Source organism: Lissotriton helveticus, chromosome 9, assembly GCF_964261635.1.
Source record: "Lissotriton helveticus chromosome 9, aLisHel1.1, whole genome shotgun sequence".
Classification (NCBI taxonomy): domain Eukaryota; kingdom Metazoa; phylum Chordata; class Amphibia; order Caudata; family Salamandridae; genus Lissotriton; species Lissotriton helveticus.
In genome coordinates, this window is record NC_136070.1 from 813033654 (window position 1) to 813051861 (window position 18208).

The following is an 18208-nucleotide window of genomic DNA, read 5'->3' on the forward strand; positions in this document are numbered from 1 at the left end:
ACAGAGGCCTCCCAATGCATCCCATCTGGAAGGGATCTCTACCCCTCTCTCTCATCAGACACAGTGGCTGAAAAGAACTAGAGATGTCATGTCTGCGAGTGAAGAGGCAGCTCCCACCTCCTTGTATGACAATCTTATTACTGCCTACCCCAATCCAAAATGCAGGTGATCACAGGATTGGGAAGAGAACAGGCCCCTCCAAAATTCCCCAGACCCCCAGCTACATGCACTATCATCCCCACGGTCCCCTGAACAATAAAACACACAACAGAGATGTCCCCCACAAACTGGATGCTCATAAACTGCAGATCAGCCACCAAGCATGCCACAGAGCTAGCAGAATCCATCCTCACCCACGGCATAGACATAGCATTCATCACTGAGACATGGCTAAATGACTCCTCATTTCAACTCATGGATACTCTTGTCCCCCCTGGCTTTGTTTGTTATCACCAACAAAGATAAAAAAGATCAAAGCGGTGGAGGCATAGCCATCAACCACAAAAAGAATATCTCCGTGATGGAAATAGACTCCTTCACCTACAACACCTTTGAGTGCCTAACCGCCAACATTAACACTAGCAACAACAAAACACTCATCTGCCACCTCATTTACCACCCCTCAGGCAACACCCCCACATTGACCAAACACCTGTCCGACCTGATTGCGCACTGCTCTCTCCGAGATATGAACAACCTTATTCTGGGTGACCTCAATCTTCACTGGAATGAAGAAAGTACCCTGCTAATCTAGAACCTGAAGGAGCTGCTTCACAGCAACAACCTTACCCAATACTGCTTAGAAGAAAGCCATAACAAAGGAGCAATCCTAGACGCCATTATCGCCCAGCACGACACTTTCAGGATGGACCGCATCCTGCCCGTGGACTGGTCCGACCAACACTTAATCCTTTTCTTCCTCACTCAGCCTATCACATCTAAACCCCCAACCCAAGACCCTCTGAAATGGACTAGAAACTTCACCCAGGTTAACACGACTGAACTAGAGGGAAGGGTTAACTCTCTCCTATCTGCCGCCATGGACGATCAATCCACAACAGAGCTCACCGCCCACTACAATACAAACATGACATCCATTCTAGATCAAGTAGTCCCCTTAAAACTAAAGAAAAACAGAAACATCCAATCCAGATCCTGATTCAACACGGACATCAACAACAAAAGAAGACAACTAAGAGCTACAGAAAGGCTATGGAGGAGCAACCCCTCCTCAAACCTACTCAAACAACTCAAAGCTGCCCAAAGGAAATACAAAAAACACATCTGCAGCCAAAATTCTACCTTATTCTGCGCCGCCCTGGACAACGCAAAAAACAGGCCCAACGAACTGTTCAAAATCATGAGACAACATACCTTCAAACCCCCGGAATCCTCCCTATAGGCCTCCAAAGACCTGTGTGAAAACTTTGCCAACTTCTTCGAAGAGAAAATCACCAAGATTGAGCTCTCAGTGGACATCAACATCAACCTCGTCTGCAAAAACCTGCCTCCAGTGACAGTAGATAGCTCACCCAAGCACCCCACAAAAACCTGGAAGTCCTTCAACCCCATCCCGAAATACAAGATCCTCAAACTGATCTCCACTTCCAAACGATCCTCTCACGTCCTTGACCCGATTCCCACCAAACTGACCAAAAACTGAGTCTCTCTATTGCCCCGCTCTGGTGCAAGATCATTAATAGCTCCCTGAGAACCGGGTCATAACTGAATGCCTTAAAATTGGCCATGTCATGCCACTTCTAAAAAAACAGGCCTCGACTCCAAGGAACTCCTGGAAAAACGAGTCCTCCAACAACTGACTCAGAACATGGATAACATCAACCTTCTTGACCCCCACCAATCGGGTTTCAGAAAAGGCTACAGCACTGGGACTGCCATCCTTAACATCACAGAAGACATCCACAAATCCCTCGATACCGACCAATGCTGCCTCCTCATTCTCCTAGACCTATCGGCAGCCTTTGACACGGTTGATGACCAACTTCTGATCAAGGCTTTACAAGAAAGGGGAGGAGCGGATGAGGTGGTCCTACGCTGTTACTCCTCCTTCTTACACAGCCACTCACAAAGAATTAAAAAAAAAACTTTTCCTCCGACCTACACCCTGTCAACAGGGGCGTCCCCCAAGGTTCAGTGCTCTCACCTCAACTGTTCAACATTTACATGGAACCCCTCACCACCATACTCAAAAAAGCTAACATCCCTTTCCACCTCTACGCAGATGGCACCCAAATCTATCTTGAAACCTCCTCCATTGATGATATTCACAGACTAAATGTCACTTTAAAAGGAATCCAACACTGCCTGTCGCTTAACCACTTAAAACTCAACCAAGACAAAACCGAAATACTCCTCATCTCCAACAAAGAAGAGAAGCCTCATATTTCATAATGGCTATAATCTGTGGACGCTCTTAACAGCAATCACACTCTGACCCACTCCGTCAAATCATTAGGAATTACCCTAGACTCAAAACTCGACATGGCCAATCACATCAAGAACTCCGCAAAGAGTGCCTTCGTCAACCTGAAGTTACTTAACAAAATAAAACCATTCATTCCAACAAACAATCTCCAACAAGCCACTATGGGAATGCCACCCTCACTGGTACATCTAAATCTCACCTAGCCCCCCTAAAAACTACTCTGAACGCAGCAGCTAGAATGGTCACTGGAACCAGGAAATACGATCACATCTCACCAGCACTCAGAGAACTAAAATGGCTCCCAATTTAACTGCGTGCCAGATACAGAACTGCCTGCCTCACACATAAAGCCCTGCACACAGGAAAACCCGATTATTTGGCTGCCAAACTCAAGAGGACTGGTCAGACAACGTACCTCAGGAGCTCCAGCACCCTACAACTCATCCCCATGAAAACATGCAAACAAAAACTGCTGCACGGTCCTTCGCTGGAAACGCACCCAAAATCTAGAACGCGATCCCAGTCGTATCAGGACTGTTCCGTCCTTCCCAAAATTAATAAAACTACTAAAAGTCCTTTTCCTCAACCACTCCCCCCGAATGGATAGCCGCCAGCAAAAACGCTATCCCCTGTTCGCCGTCTCTTCCTGACATTGCTGCTCTAAGACTTACCCCCTCCCTTCTATTCGACACCCAGCTGCTCCTCCCCCCTCCTTAATTGGTTCAACCCCAAGAGAATGTGCACTCTATGAGGTTATTTCAGGACTCACGGACTACCTCAATGCCTCTCAGCACACTGGGACGTCAAAACCTATTATGTAGAATCCTGATTTACTGTATCAACCCCAAGACAACGTGCACTCTATGAGGTTATCTCAGGACCCACGTACTAGATCAATGCTGCTCAGCACACTTTGACTGCCGAACTTATATGCTGAATACTGCTTATTGTATGAATCTTGCTAAAAAACCTGTTGTGAAGCGCTCCGAAGACCCTCGGGTCGGGCTATGAGGTTATCTCAGGACCCACGTACTACCTTAATGCTACTCAGCACACTTGGACTGCCAAACTTATATGCTGAATACTGCTTATTGTATGAATCTTGCTAAAAAAACTATTGTGAAGCGCTCCGATACCCTCGGGTCGGGCTAGACCTATGTAAAACTCCTTAATAAATGAATAAAAAATAAATATTTGTCATTAAGTAAACTTGTGCCAGCCAGAAATCAATGAATTGGTGGAGGTATAACAAATGTTATGGACTAATTCCTGTTTTTTCCTAATTTCTTCAGCATCTTAAGAACTTTTCACAGCCCCTGCTTGTTGAAGGATTTATTGGGGCAGATGCCCAATTTGCTGACTTTCAATATTTAACAGACTTCTCACTCATCTCATTTGGCCTCTGGACCAAAACAGCAACAGCAGTAGTATCAAACAGTGGTCATAAACAGAGGAGAAAAACACCTGCGACATAACAAAAACACTAGCAGCTTAATAAAAATGAAACTTTCTATCCGGAAGGCAACTGTTTCTCGTAAGCAGTAAGTGTTGCAGAAACACTTATGGTGCCATTGAAGTGTAGATTTCCAAGTTCATGTTTGTCCTGTATCTTTGAATAGCTGTTTAGGTGAAGAATGGCAAACAAATTATGTCACAAAATAAAAAACATCTGAATGCCCTTCCACTCAACCTTTGAACCTGCAATACAGTAAAAGTTGAGGGAGATCATAACATAGTTGTCAAGGTGCTGTTCTGCAGCCATTATCCTCATATAAGCAGCTTTTTCACCAATGGCAGTTCCAGAATGTGCAGAGTGTATGATAAGAAGTTTACATCTCAGAATGTGAGTTTATTTTGACTGTTGTTTATGTATAGATCACATAAGTAATATTTACACATGAAGAATCTGCTCTTTCACACAGGTAATAATAACACTAGGACAAATGCTACTACAATTTCTTCAGCACCAAGCACCATCACAACAAGTCCTACAACTATCTTGCCTGTGATGACTAGTCAAACCAATACTACATATTCCAGCCCAACAACTTCAGGTACTGCTTTGCTATTGTATTGATGCATTTCCATAATACCAATTATTGAACACCTTTTCAGGGGTCCGCAAATGTTTACAACATTATTATTAAAATCCAGTTTTTCAGTCAGCATTTTATATTGGCATCCTGTTCAAGGAAAGGGATTCTGAAAACATTTCTCAGCGTAAAAGAATTTATTTTGTGTCTTTAAATGTGAGACATTTGGAGGCATCCATTACTGCAACTTTTACAATTATGAAATATCATATTAAAATTTCATGTAAATCACCTATTTTTATTCTTTAATTTTTACTTCAAGAGAATTATTCACTTCCAGACACATTTGATGCCCCTCATTTTTTCCAATGTATTGCTTACTTTGTAGTGATTTATTAGGAAAATTTCATGTAATGGCGGCTGCTATTGATGTCGATTGTTCCTACAAAGCAAGCCGTATTGTTTAATTTTCCATATTATCTTTGAAAAGTCCAGTGACGTCATCAATTTTTGCACATGTCTTCCTGTGTAGGTAAAGCTGGTAACACTTCAAAGAGGGCATTGTGTGAATAAGTCAAAAGATAAAAAGCAGGGTTTGCACATTTGTTTCCCTGATTTACCACAAGTTTACAAAGTCCCACCTCCTGCTGCCTTCTTTTTCTTTGCTTCAAGGTTATGGTCTTATAAAAGCATCATGGGTAATCCATTGAGTTTTTTATTCCTCCATTAAGATAATCTTCACTTGCAACTAGTCATCAATCTGGGGTTATTTTGAAAAACTTGAGTATTCCATAAGATCCACAAGTTTTGAACAGTGAGTTTGTGACAGAGGTGCTGACAACTTCATAGGAACTCATATTTTCAGGATTGCCTACGTTGCTATGATCCAGTCCAGCCTATCTCAAGCAAATGACATTGGCTTTTCAATTTTTTAGGGAAATGCATATAATACATCAGATTTTTTTCAATGTTTCAATGCATGACTAGAAGTGCAAAATATTGAAGCTGGAATTGTGCGTACTAACTTGTAATTCACACAAGTTTCTTTGCATTTCATGTCTTTTCCACAAACATAATTACACATATTTCACACATGCCTACTCTTTCATATCAATGATACTTAGAACACTTGCCTGGGTATTGCTTTAGTCAAACAGTTGTATTAGAGCAATGGTTCTACCTTAGGGACCTCTTCCGCAAGAACAGTGAGATCTTGATTTGAAAACATTAACTTTTGCTGTCTTCCTTTTGCTGTCGCTTAAGTGGCCTGGAATTAAGGGGACAAGGAAAATAGATCCAGTTTCACAGATTTCCACATTAGTTATATATTGTGAGAATTGATTCCTTTTTGTTACTTGTAAAGTTTGTAGATTGTGGAATCTAAGTAGTTTTGAAAGAGCCTGCGGCTGCAACAGGTTACTGGGTATACCAAATCTGTACTGCTTTATTATATATTCAGTATACCTAAAGCCACTTGATTATCGGAGTTGCATGCTCAAGCTCAGTTTTTGTACATCTGCAAATCCCACCTTTATCCACATGCACAAACACTGCTTGATTCTAGAGCATGCACAGAAAGCCCACAATTCTAGACTTACAATAGGTTACTAAATGAGGCTAATACTTTCCATGTGGTCTTTCCTCTCACACCATTTTTATGTGAATACAGAGTGAAATATACCAAAAGGATTTTACGGCTAACAAGGAGTATTGAATTCACTTAGGATGCCTTTTAATATATGTTAGAAATGGTATTACTAGTTGGCTAAGGCTTGCGCCAAAGCTAGGCAGAAACCACCACTCTAGTCAGGGCAAGGGAGTTACACGCCAAAGATAACCCCTGCTCACCCCCTTGGTAGCTTGGCACGAGCAGTCAGGTTTATCCCGGAGGCAATATGGAAAGCATTTGCGCATGCACACAGCAACAACATGCCAGGCACACTACAAAAGGAACTCCACACCAGGTTATATCAAAATAGCCTTTGTATTCTCAAAACAAATCAGATAGTAATCACACAATATACATTGTGCCAACTGGCACGGGCGATATTCACAAGGGATTATTTACACAGGACAGGGCCACATGAGCCACTGTCAGGATCAACACTTAGCAGAAATTGGTTCAAGTAAAAATAGACCATAAAACTACAACCAGTAGCCACTGATATTCACTGTACTCCACCTCAACCTGTAACATAGCTTTACATTATCCCCAGTCACATCAGGCGCAATTTACATCCTGCGCCAACCTCACCAGCATAAACACATTATGCAATCTCCTCACTAGTCTAAACCTAAATAGGTAAAACAACCTCATAATTATAAACCACAGTTTCAGAGATATCAGATTCAGGGTGCGCAAAACATACTATACACAATACATTTCCTAGCACCACATCACTTTAGCACATAATCACATTAGGGCCTTGCACACTATCCATATACCAGCACCCCTGGCCAACTGACCATCTCAAGAAGGGGCTCAAATATCCTGTGTCCAGAATGTCAGGGCGCGCTGCTAAACCAGCGCCAGTCAGGGATGCGCCATCTGCGCAAACCTAAACATTGCAGCTGCCCACTACGTGCTGGGCAGCTGAGAACAAGAACAGGGCCTAAACGCTGCAGCTGGCACTAAGTGCTGCGTAGCTGTGGGAGGCCTGGCACCTCTGTGCCCCTTCTGTCCCTCCCAGGGACTCTCACTCAGAGTTGGGCCTAAACGGTGCAGCTGCCCACTACTTGCTGGGCAGCTGTAAAACACTCAAATGAGGCATGGCACCACTGTGCCACTTCGGTCCCTCTCAGGGACTCTCTTCATCACAGTCAAAACCACGGGGGAAAACATGGGCCCCTCTGGGCCCTCTAGAGAATGATTATGTCCACCGTTGGAGCCCACAGGCTCTGAACTAGGAAACATGCTCACAAGTGGAGCCACTCGGGCTCTGGAGGAACTATGGCCCCAAGTACTGTGGGGTGAAGCACGGGACGAGATCACGGGCCCCTCTGGCCGTCTCAACAGTTAAGAACTCTCAGGAGGGCCCCCTGGCAACCAGGGCCGTTTGATCTCAGGGCCCCTCTCTGGGGTTTCTTGAATCAACAGGCCCCACATGTTGGAGCAGCCCGCAATGGCGGGCCCGCTCAGAACATGAGCCGGGTTGGGACAGGCTCCACTCTTACACTCTCGGAGCCCCCACCAGCCCTGCTTCACTTACCGTGCGGTTCTCGTTGGACTCTGATCCTCTCTCCGCCATCTGCCGGGTCCAGCAGCTTCTTCTCCTCGCTCCTCGGGCCTCCGGGGCAGGTTTGGCGGTATCCGGGAAGAGTGATTGAGGCCGAGATGCCCAGTGCCTTCCCCGCTCTCCAAAGCTTCCGTCTGGCGAGCCTCTTGGTCGCTAGGCAACGCCCGCGGCTCGGACCAATCCCAGCGCGGTGGGCTCTTTACGTTAAGGCAGCCAGGCAGGAGATTCCCGGGTCCGCGGCGGTGAGCTTTACATAGCGGAAAATGAGTGGTAGGCTCCCTCGAGGATGAAAATGAACAGCGGGGTGGGCACCCGCTGTAATTTAGATACAAATAACACGCCCATAATGCAGGGTGGGCACCTTCTATAAAATATCACCACTAACTAGGAGGCCATGCGGGGTGGGCTCCTGCCTCTCTCCCCTCTAGCAGGGGGGAGTCCCTACGTCGGGATTCCCCTGGGAAAGGTTGCCGCGCCCACTGCGGAGCCCTCGTGCTCCTCACCAGCAGGGCAAACCACAGGCACAAATAGAGCGCTCCTCCTGGAAATTAAAATACAGCCCTCCCAAGGCGCTTAGGCTCTAACAAGCTTGGCAAAAGCAACACTGGAGCAAATGGTCCCAGTAGCACCTGGGGGCATCAAGGAAAGCAAAAGGGGTCCCCAAGCAAGAGGTCCAAGGCATCCAGGGGCTGGGCAAGCCTTCCCCTGGGCCCCAGCAGCAGCACGCCCCTGGTAATTTCAAGTTGCAAAAACAAGAACATTTTTCATGGGGTCACAGCCCCTTTTTATACACAGAAATCCTGTGTTAACTAGGTGCAGGCAATGGGAGAACCAGCTACAGCTGGTTTAGGGGACCTCCTGAGCACTTTGTTTTGCTCAGCCCCTATCTCCCTTTCACTGGCCAGGCTAGGGACATCTGACGCACCACAGGGGGTGGAGCCTGCATTGTATAGGGAAGGCACAGCCCTATTCAGGTCCCAGGTGCAACTCCTCCCTTCCATCAACATGCAGCTCTCCCTATTCACCACAGGGCAGACCCATCCCGACTCCTGGAGCTAAGCAAACCAACCAGCTCCTGTCACAAGCCAGACAGTCCAATTCACATTCACTGCACACAGAAATGCCAACTTCTAAAAGTGGCACTTCTACACTAGACACAATAAATCTGCGCACATCATCTCGCAGCATTTATTCTCATGAGTTTGCACATACCAAACTCGCCCCTGCACTCCCCACACATCAGGAACTACCATGGACACCCATATTCCCCATGCATTTCTATGGGAGGGCAGGCCACAGACCACACATACACAGAGAGCGCATACACTTCACACTGGACCACAGTAAAAAAGTGCGCAGAGGCCTAAAATCACCAACACCGGGTTACAGAAAGATGCTAGGAGAACGCAAAAAGTTTCGGGGTGAACCTGCCTAAAAGGCCAAGTCCAACAATATACCTAACGCAATTGATAGTGGAGGGGGCTGTGGCCAATCCAGAGGACTACTCATCTCCACTCATTGCTGCCATGTTTTCAGATTACTTGTGTGTGCCTTTTCTGGAACTTCGATGTATGAGTGACGTTTCATTGACAAATGTGTTACACTTTGATTGAAATGTTAACACCACTATATCAATCTTTGAAGTCCATGTAAAGAGCTTAAATCACAAATGACCCCCATTTGGGCTATATCAAGAAATGGCCTTGAATCTGTGGCAACGCTCCCGATATGACAAAAGAAAAATAATTTAAAAAAATGTATGAAATGTTTATTTTTACTTCAATATCTTTTCACTTTTTCACTAGTGAAATGCACCACATCAGAATAATTAACAAATTGCATAATATTTTTTTTAATTCTTGTTAGTTGGGAAATTACTGACTCTATGCCATTACTCTATGATCAATACATTGAAAAATAACAGTCTAAATTATACATCATGAAGTTATTTATTCTTACATATATATGCCAAGTGGGTCATTTTCCATGTGAAAACTCTCAATCATTTCTGACCTTTAGTCAATGTTTAAATTCACTACCTGTTAGATCTGGGGGTCTCTAATTGGCGGAGGTAAGTACCTTAGACCAAGTAGGGACCCTTGCTTCTAGTCAGGGTGAAGGAGTACACAAAGTAGATAACCCCTGCTCCCCCTCTAGGTAGCTTGGCGCGAGCAGGCAGGCTTATCCCCTAGGCAATGTATACAGTATTTGCACTTAACATACACAGTAATCTCAAAGCACATCACAAACTGAAACCACATAGGTAGGTATATGTAAAAATATAGTTTTATCTAGTTTATGCAATAAGAAAATGATCAGTTACAAGGTGATTGCTCGTTTCACCCAATGTTGCACGTTGTCTTGATGGTTACTTAATATCAGGAAGGTCTCAAAAGTAAGAAATAGTCTCAGGTCTCTTTAATCTCTCAATAGGCAAAGGCTGTGGGGTAAATACCTTGGGATCGGCTTCTGGCCTTACCTAGCGTGGCTTAGTAGGAGCGCCTCACCGTGTTACTGAAACACCGAAGCCTCGGCGTATGGGGAAGACTTTCAGCAGGCCCCGGCCGGTCCCGTCAGCCCTCCACCCGCTCTCGAAAATCCAGCGAGCGGCGGGGAGCTATGCAGACGCTTGGTAGTTGGGACGGCAGGCCGGTGGACACAGAGGCACTCGTGGATCCCTCGGCGAGGACAGGTCTTCTCCAGGAAGGCTCTTCTTTGCGTCGCGGCTCCCGGCGTCTTCGAGCGCAGCTCCTCTCGGATGGCCCAATCAGGTCGCGGCTCTGCAGGCGAGCCCTCGCAAACACCCGGAAGTCAGCCAACGGCAGTGCGGCTCCTGGGACAAGCCCTCAGGGATGACGAGACCTCAGCCACTCACAGCGCGGCTATCCCGATGACGCGGCGGCCGGGGAACCAATCCCAGCGCGGCGTTGCTGAGGGGGCTGGGCGCTTGCAGCCAATGAGAGCACGGCGGCTTCGATCTCTGGCTCTGCGGTCCCGGCAAGGGACGGTGAGATCGTAGGGCGAATTCAGGCCTCAGGCAGCGGCAATTTTAGCGGCGCAGTGATTTTTGAGGGCGTAGGTCACCACAAGAGCGCCCTCACGGCCACAGGATCTTGTTGGGGCAGGACTCACCAGGGGAGGCACCGTGGGCCTCCGACCCTCGCAGAATGAGTGCCGATGAGCACACCGATCTCTGCCCACGATCAGCAGTTAAAGATAAATCACGCACCAGGCCAAGACAGCACGATCCTTACAGCGTTTTCAGTTTCAATGGGACCTTTTTGACCCTGGGTCCTAGGACAGGAGGCCAGCTCTTCTCAGGCCCTTGGAGATTCAATTTAGGAGACACAGCACACAGCAAAGTCTCTTGGAGATCAAGTAAGCAGGGTCACAGCACACAGCAAAGTCCCTCTTCTCCTCAGCTTCAGTTGGTCAGCAGAACAGGTCAGCCCTTAGAGCACACAGCAAGGCAATCTTCCTTCAGTTCTCCAGTAGTCCTTCTTCCAGCAGAGGTTCCTCTTGATTGTAGAATCTAATTTTCTGTTGTCAGGGGTCCTTCTCCTATACCCCTAAAAGTATTTGAAGTCCTTTGAAGTCTTTGTGCAAGTGGGAACTGAGCCCGGTCTAAACCAGTTCTGGGCGTTGCTGGAGCACTGGGGCTTTCCTGGCTTCCTTCTCTCTTTCAGTATCAGGGACAGAGGTGACAGTCGCCCAGCGGGAGGTGGAGCCAGCATTGTGGTCAGGCAGGCACAGCCCTATTCACTCCCAGGTGCTATCTCCTCCCACTTCCCTGGCAGCAGATGCAGCCTTTCATCCACGGGCTGACTCAGACAACCTCCTGGGGGCTCTGCAGCCCCTGTCACCCTCAAACCAGACAGTCAATCCACAAGCAGGCCCAGGCACTCAGAAAGGTTAGACAAGAGAACAGCCACTTTCTAAAAGTACTATTCTCAAACACAGAATTTAAAAACAACCTTTACTAAAAGATGTGTTATTAAATTCTGAGTTCAGGGATATCATTCACTTATGTCCCATCTTGTTCCTATGGGAAGATAGGCTGGTATCCATTGGGACCAGCCTCCCCCATGTTATTCTATGGAGCAAGATAACCTTACAGCAGTGAGCACACAAAATGGCTGCTGCTCACTACCAGAGCATGTGACCTGCACTAGTACATGCTCTACCTTACCCATACACTGCACCCTGCCCAGGGGGTACCTTGAGCCTTCCATAGGGGTGACTGATGTGCACAGACAGGGAAGGGTTAGGCCCAGCCAGTGGGGACACTGGCCAGGCGGACATGGCAGTCCACTGACTGCACACAGGCACTGCGCTGGCAGGCCTGAGACACCATTTTAGGGCTACTCATGTGGGTGGCGCAATCTGCGCTGCAGGTCCACTAGTAGCATCTGTCATCACCAGCCCTGGCACACACAGTGCACTTTACTAGGGACTTCATGGTGATACAAATATGCCAATCAGGTATACCCAATCAATATGACAATTTACATAGGGAGCACTTACACTCTGTCACTGATCAGCAGTAGCAGAGTGTCCAAAGCATCTAAACCAGCAAAAACGAAATCCAGCACAGCATCAAAAATACAGGAGGCAGAGGCAAAAAGATGGGGGAAAACCACGCCAAGGGTGTCAGGTCTAGCACTACCGCAAAGAGTAGTTTTACTATTGATATTATATTACAATTTTAGACCGACATTTGTCATTAAGGAATCTCATACAAGCCAGAAATCAATGAATTGGTGGAGGTATAACAAATATTATGGTCCAATTTGAGTCTTCTTCCTAATATCGGCAGCATCTTAAGAACCTTTCACAGCCCCTGCGTTGTTGAAAGCTTTATGGGGCAAATGCAAAATTTGCTGACTTTCAATATTTAACAGACTTCTCACTCATCTCATCTGGTCTGTGGATCAGATCAGCAGCAGCAGGAGTATCAAACAGGGGTCATAGACAGAGTAGAAAAACACCTGCGATATAACAAAAACACTAGCAGCTTAATAAAAATGTAATTTTCTATCCGGAAGGCAAATGTTTCACGTAAGCAGTAAGTGTTGCAGAAGCACTTATGGTACCATTGAAGTGTAGATTAGAAAGTTTATGCCTGTCCTGTGTCTTTGAATAGCTGTTTAGGTGAAGAATACCAAACAAATTATGTCACAAGATAAAAAACATCTGAAAGCCCTTCTGAACAACATTTGAACCTGCAATACAGCAAAAGTTGAGGGAGATCATAACATAGTTGTCAAGGTGCTGTTCTGCAGCAGTTATCCTCATAAAAGCAGATTTTTCAACAATGGCAGTTCCAGAATGTGCAGAGTGTATGATAAGAAGTTTACATCTCAGAATGTGATTTTATTTTGATTGTTTTTTATGTTTAGATCACATAAGTAATCTTTACACATGAAGTATCTGCTCTTTCACACAGGTAATGATAACACTAGGACAAATGCTACTACCATTACTTCAGAACCAAGCACCATCACAACAAGTCCTACAACTATCTCGCCCGTGATGACAAGTCAAACCAATACTACATATTCCAGCCCAACAACTTCAGGTACTGCTTTGCTATTGTATTGATGCATTTTCATAATACCAATTATTGAACACCTATTCAGGGGTCCGCAAATGTTTACAACATTATTATTAAAATCCACTTTTTCAGTCAGCATTTCATATTGGCATCCTGTTGAAAGAAAGGGATACTGAAAACATTTCTCAGCTTAAAATAATTTATTTTTTGCCTTTAAATGTAAGACATGTGGAGGCATCCATTACTGCAATGTTTGCAATTATGAAATATTATATTATAATTTCATCTAATGCACCTATTTGTATTCTTAAATTCTTACTTCAAGAGAAGTATTCACTGCCAGACACATTTGATGCCCCTCATTTTTTCAATGTAATTTGTAGTGATTATTAGGCAAATGTCATGTAATGGCGGCGGCTATTGATGTCGATTATTCCTACAAAGCAAGCCGTATTGTTTAATTTTCCGTATTATCTTTGAAAAGTCCAGTGACGTCATCAATTTTTGCACATGTCTTCCTGTGTAGGTAAAGCTGGTAACTCTTCAAAGAGGGCAATGTCTGAATAAGTCAAAAGATAAAAAGCAGGGTTTGCACATTTGTTTCCCTGATTTACCACAACTTTGCGAAGTCCCACCTCCTGCTGCCTTCTTTTTCTTTGCTTAAGGTTATGGTCTTATAAAAGCATCATGGGTAATCCATTGAGTTTTTTATTCCTCCATTAAGATAATCTTCACTTGCAACTGGTCATCAATCTGGGGTTATTTTAAAAAACTTGAGTATTCCATAAGATCCACAGGTTTTGAACAGTGAGTTTGTGACAGAGGTGCTGACAACTTCATTAGGAACTCATATATTGCCTAAGTTGCTATGATACGTGTTAGTCAAATGACCACCTTTTTGCTTTATATTAAATTTCTATACTCTAAGAAAGCACAGAGTTTTAATGACTAATTTGGACTCTATGAAAGGGGAACAACCTTTACAACACAACTTTTACAACACACTACCATTACAACAAAACTTTTACAATGCAACATCTATTACAACGCATGCCATTGCAACGCAACCATTACAACGCATGACACTACAACGCATACCACTACAACGCATGTCATTACAACACAGTCATTACAATGCATACCATTACAATGCATACCATCACAACGCATAGTACCCTTACACTATCCAACACTTACCCTACTGTTGCACCGCCTGGAGTTAGAATAGTAATTTTTACCCCTACACTATCCAACACTTACCCTACTGTTGCACCCCCTGGAGTTAAAATAGTAATTTTTACCCCTACACAATCCAATACTTACCATACATGCAATGTAATGGTATGCGTTGTAATGGTATGCATTGTAAAGGTAGTATGCATTGTAATGGAATGCATTGTAAAGGTAGTTTTTAAAAATTCATTGTAATGGCATGCATTGTAATGGATGTTGCGTTGTAAAAAATGTGTTGTAATGGTATGCGTTGTAAAAGTATGCGTTGTAACATCATACATCCCTATGAAATTGTCACAGTGGCAAAAAAAACTGAAGGATCTGGACTCTTGTGACACATGATGCAGTAGACGCTTTTGCATCTGGATCTATTATCCCAAAGAACCTTGAGTTATCCACTTCTGTAGGGTCTTATGACATCTTTTCTTGTAGTGGGCCTTCAATCCATAAATAACAAATAGCAAAAGGTTAAAAATGTTCAATATGCTTCAAAGAATTTGCTGCACATTAGGACCACTCTGTGTGTCATCAACAACTTACTGTCATCTCTCTAAGAACTGGAGTCAAAAGTAACTTTGTCCACTCGGCTGTGACCTTACCCAGATTGAATTTTAGGCCCAGCCAAGTAAAAATCCCTTGAGAAAATTGCATTCAAAGCCCTTTCATATATAAAATACTGGGTATCAACTTTACTTCCATGATAAAAAAAAGCAATCTGCCATAAAGATATCCTTGCTTGGAAATTTGTATCGGTGATGTAATTACAATTGCACATAACAAATAAACTCTGTCTAAAAGAAAGATATCCTTTGTTGGATATCCACAACAGTATATTAATTTCACTTGATCTCCAAGAAAGGCACTTTTGCTAAGGACAAATCACTGAGGTAGTAACTGATGGCTTCACAGAAGAGGCTAAGGGGGATTTTGGTGTGTGTCAGATATGCACACCTCAGCAAAGGGCCATTTCACATAGTGTTACATATATATTGATCTTTGTCTAGGATACATTTTTTATATATTTCACTGAGGACCTTATTGAATAAATCAATCACTAACAAAATGATTTTTGTTAAACCATCCTACTGGATATCTTTATGTGCTTCCAATTCAGTCTGAGTCAGGATAACCGAGTTCTTAGCATTATAAAAGCATCACCCCTCTTCATATCATCATCATTACTCTTTTCTAGTCCAGCCTAGCTCAAGCAAAGTGACATTGGCTTTTCAACTTTTCATGGAAATGCATTAGATATATCTGATTGTTTTCAATGTTTCAATGCATTACCAGAAGTGCAAAATATTGAAGCTGGAATTTTGCAAAATAACTTGTAATTCACACAAGTTTCTTTGCATTTCATGGCATTTCCACAAACAAAATTACACGTATTTCACACATGCCAACTCTTTCCATATCAATGATACTTAGAACACTTGCCTGGGGATGGCTTTAGTCAAACAGTTGTATTAGAGCAATGTTCTACCTTAGGTACCTCTTCCCAAGAACAGTGAGATCTTGATTTGAAAACATGAACTTTTACTGTCTTCCTTTTGCTGTCGCTTAAGTGGCCTGGATTTAAGGGTACAAGGAAAATAGATCCAGGTTCACAGATTTCCACATTATTTATATATTGTGAGAATTGATTCCTTTTTGTTACTTGTAAAGTTTGTAGATTGTGGAATCTAAGTAGTTTTGAAAGAGCTTGCAGCTGCAACAGGTTACTGGGTGTACCAAATCTGTACTGCTTTATTATATATTTAGTATACCTCAATCCACTTGATTATCGGAGTTGCATGCTCAAGCTCAGTTTTTGTACATCTGCAAATCCCACCTTTATCCACATGCAGAAACACTGCTTGATTCTAGAGCATGCAGAGAAAGCCCACAATTCTAGACTTACAATAGGTTACTCAGTGAGGGTAATACTTTCCATGTGGTCTTTCCTCTCACACCATTTTTATGTGAATGCAGAGTGACATATATCAAAAGGATTTTAAGGCTAATAAGGAGTATTGAATTCACTTAGGATGCCTTTTCACATACCTAACGCTATTGATAATGGAGGGGGCTGTGGCCAATCCAGAGAAATACTCATCTCCACTCATTGCTGCCATGTTTTCAGATTACTTGTGTGTGCCTTTTCTGGAACTTCGATGTATGAGTAACATTTCATTGACAAATGTGTTACACTTTGATTGAAATGTTAACACAACTATATCAATCTTTGAAGTCCATGTAAAGAGCTTACATCACAAATGACCCCCTTTTGGGCTATATCAAGAAATGGCCTTGAATCTGTGGCATCGCTCCTGATATGGTAAAGTAAAATAATTTAGAAAAATGTATGAAATGTTTATTTTTACTTCAATATCTTTTCACTTTTTCACTTGTGAAATGCACCACATTAGAATAATTAACAAACTGCATAAAATGTTTTTTAATTCTTGTTAGTTGGGAGATGACTGACTCGGTATACACGTGTTACAACGCATTTTTTACTCCTCACTACCATTACAACGCGACTTTTACTCCGCATACCGTTACAACGCATTGCGCTGGGGGGCGCTGTAGGATAGGGAATAAGTTTAATTTTCTATCCAACACCTTCCCTAGTGTCCACGGGGACTGGTGTTGGAATAGAAAATTATACTTACCACTATCCAGCGCCCCAAGGCGCTATGCGTTGTAACGGTATGCGGAGTAAAAGTCGCGTTGTAATGGTCTGCGGAGTAATAGTATGCGTTATAACGTCATACATCCGACTGACTCTATATCATTACTCTATGATCAATACATGCTTCGTTATATACTTTTATGTTTACTATTAGCTTTTGAAAGGATTATTGGTATTCAATAAATGACAAATGAAAATATGAGAACATTTCATGTGGAAGAGAACCCCTTGCATCGAAAAATAACAGTCTAGCCCCCAGATGCATCAAAGTTATGTTTTGCAAATCCTTAATAGCGAATTTTAAGGATTCGCTATTAAAGACTCGCAAAACGGGATGCATGTAGGAATCGCAATGTTATTTGCGATTCCTACTGATTCCTTATTTGCGATTCACTAATTGCTAATCCCAAATAAGGAATGGCTTTCCCGAATGAATGGGGAGTCATTCCTTATTTGCGATTAGCAATTAGCGAATCGCAAATGTGCCGCAATTTCAAGGGTGCCAGGGTGTCCAAAGTAAATTAGAACAATTCCCAACAGGTATCAATTAGAGGACAGTTTCAAAGGTGTATGCAATATGCATTACAAAAATGCTCCTGCATTCATTGTGAGCACCAGCGCTTTGCGATAGTCTTCATCGCCCCTTTGCCCGGATTCTTTCAGACGCCGGCTGCTCCCGCTGAACCAAGCCCTCCGAATTGCCGTTCAGCCGCGCACCCAGTACGGAACTCCCGTATTACCACCCTTGCTACTCTGCCTTGGGTGGCCATCACTGTTTCATCGACAACCCAGTCCTGATGACGATCCCGACTGACGGGGATCGAAACGCCGTCGACCACACAGCTTAAATTCTATGGCGCCCATTATGTTTTGTACTCCTGAAAAAACTTATCTATTCTTGTTTTAAGTGATTACAACTTGATCCTTGGAGCCACTACTTTTAATAAATTTCACTAATTGTCACAACGCGCCGACCACGCTGTTTCACCCCAGCACTTGCACTATCACTATCACCCACTGTATATATCTGTG

General features: G+C 43.7%; 1 protein-coding gene across 1 annotated transcript in view; it reads left to right on the top strand.

Annotated features, from left to right (window-relative positions):
* The first annotated feature begins 394 nt into the window (after positions 1 to 394).
* Positions 395 to 18208, top strand: part of LOC144783294 (uncharacterized) — a 688842-nt gene continuing 671028 nt past the window's right edge. The window contains exons 1-2 of the mRNA XM_078662344.1: positions 395 to 737; positions 13162 to 13293. Of these exons, the coding sequence (XP_078518470.1) occupies positions 395 to 737; positions 13162 to 13293 (475 nt within the window). The remainder of the gene's footprint in view (positions 738 to 13161; positions 13294 to 18208) is intronic.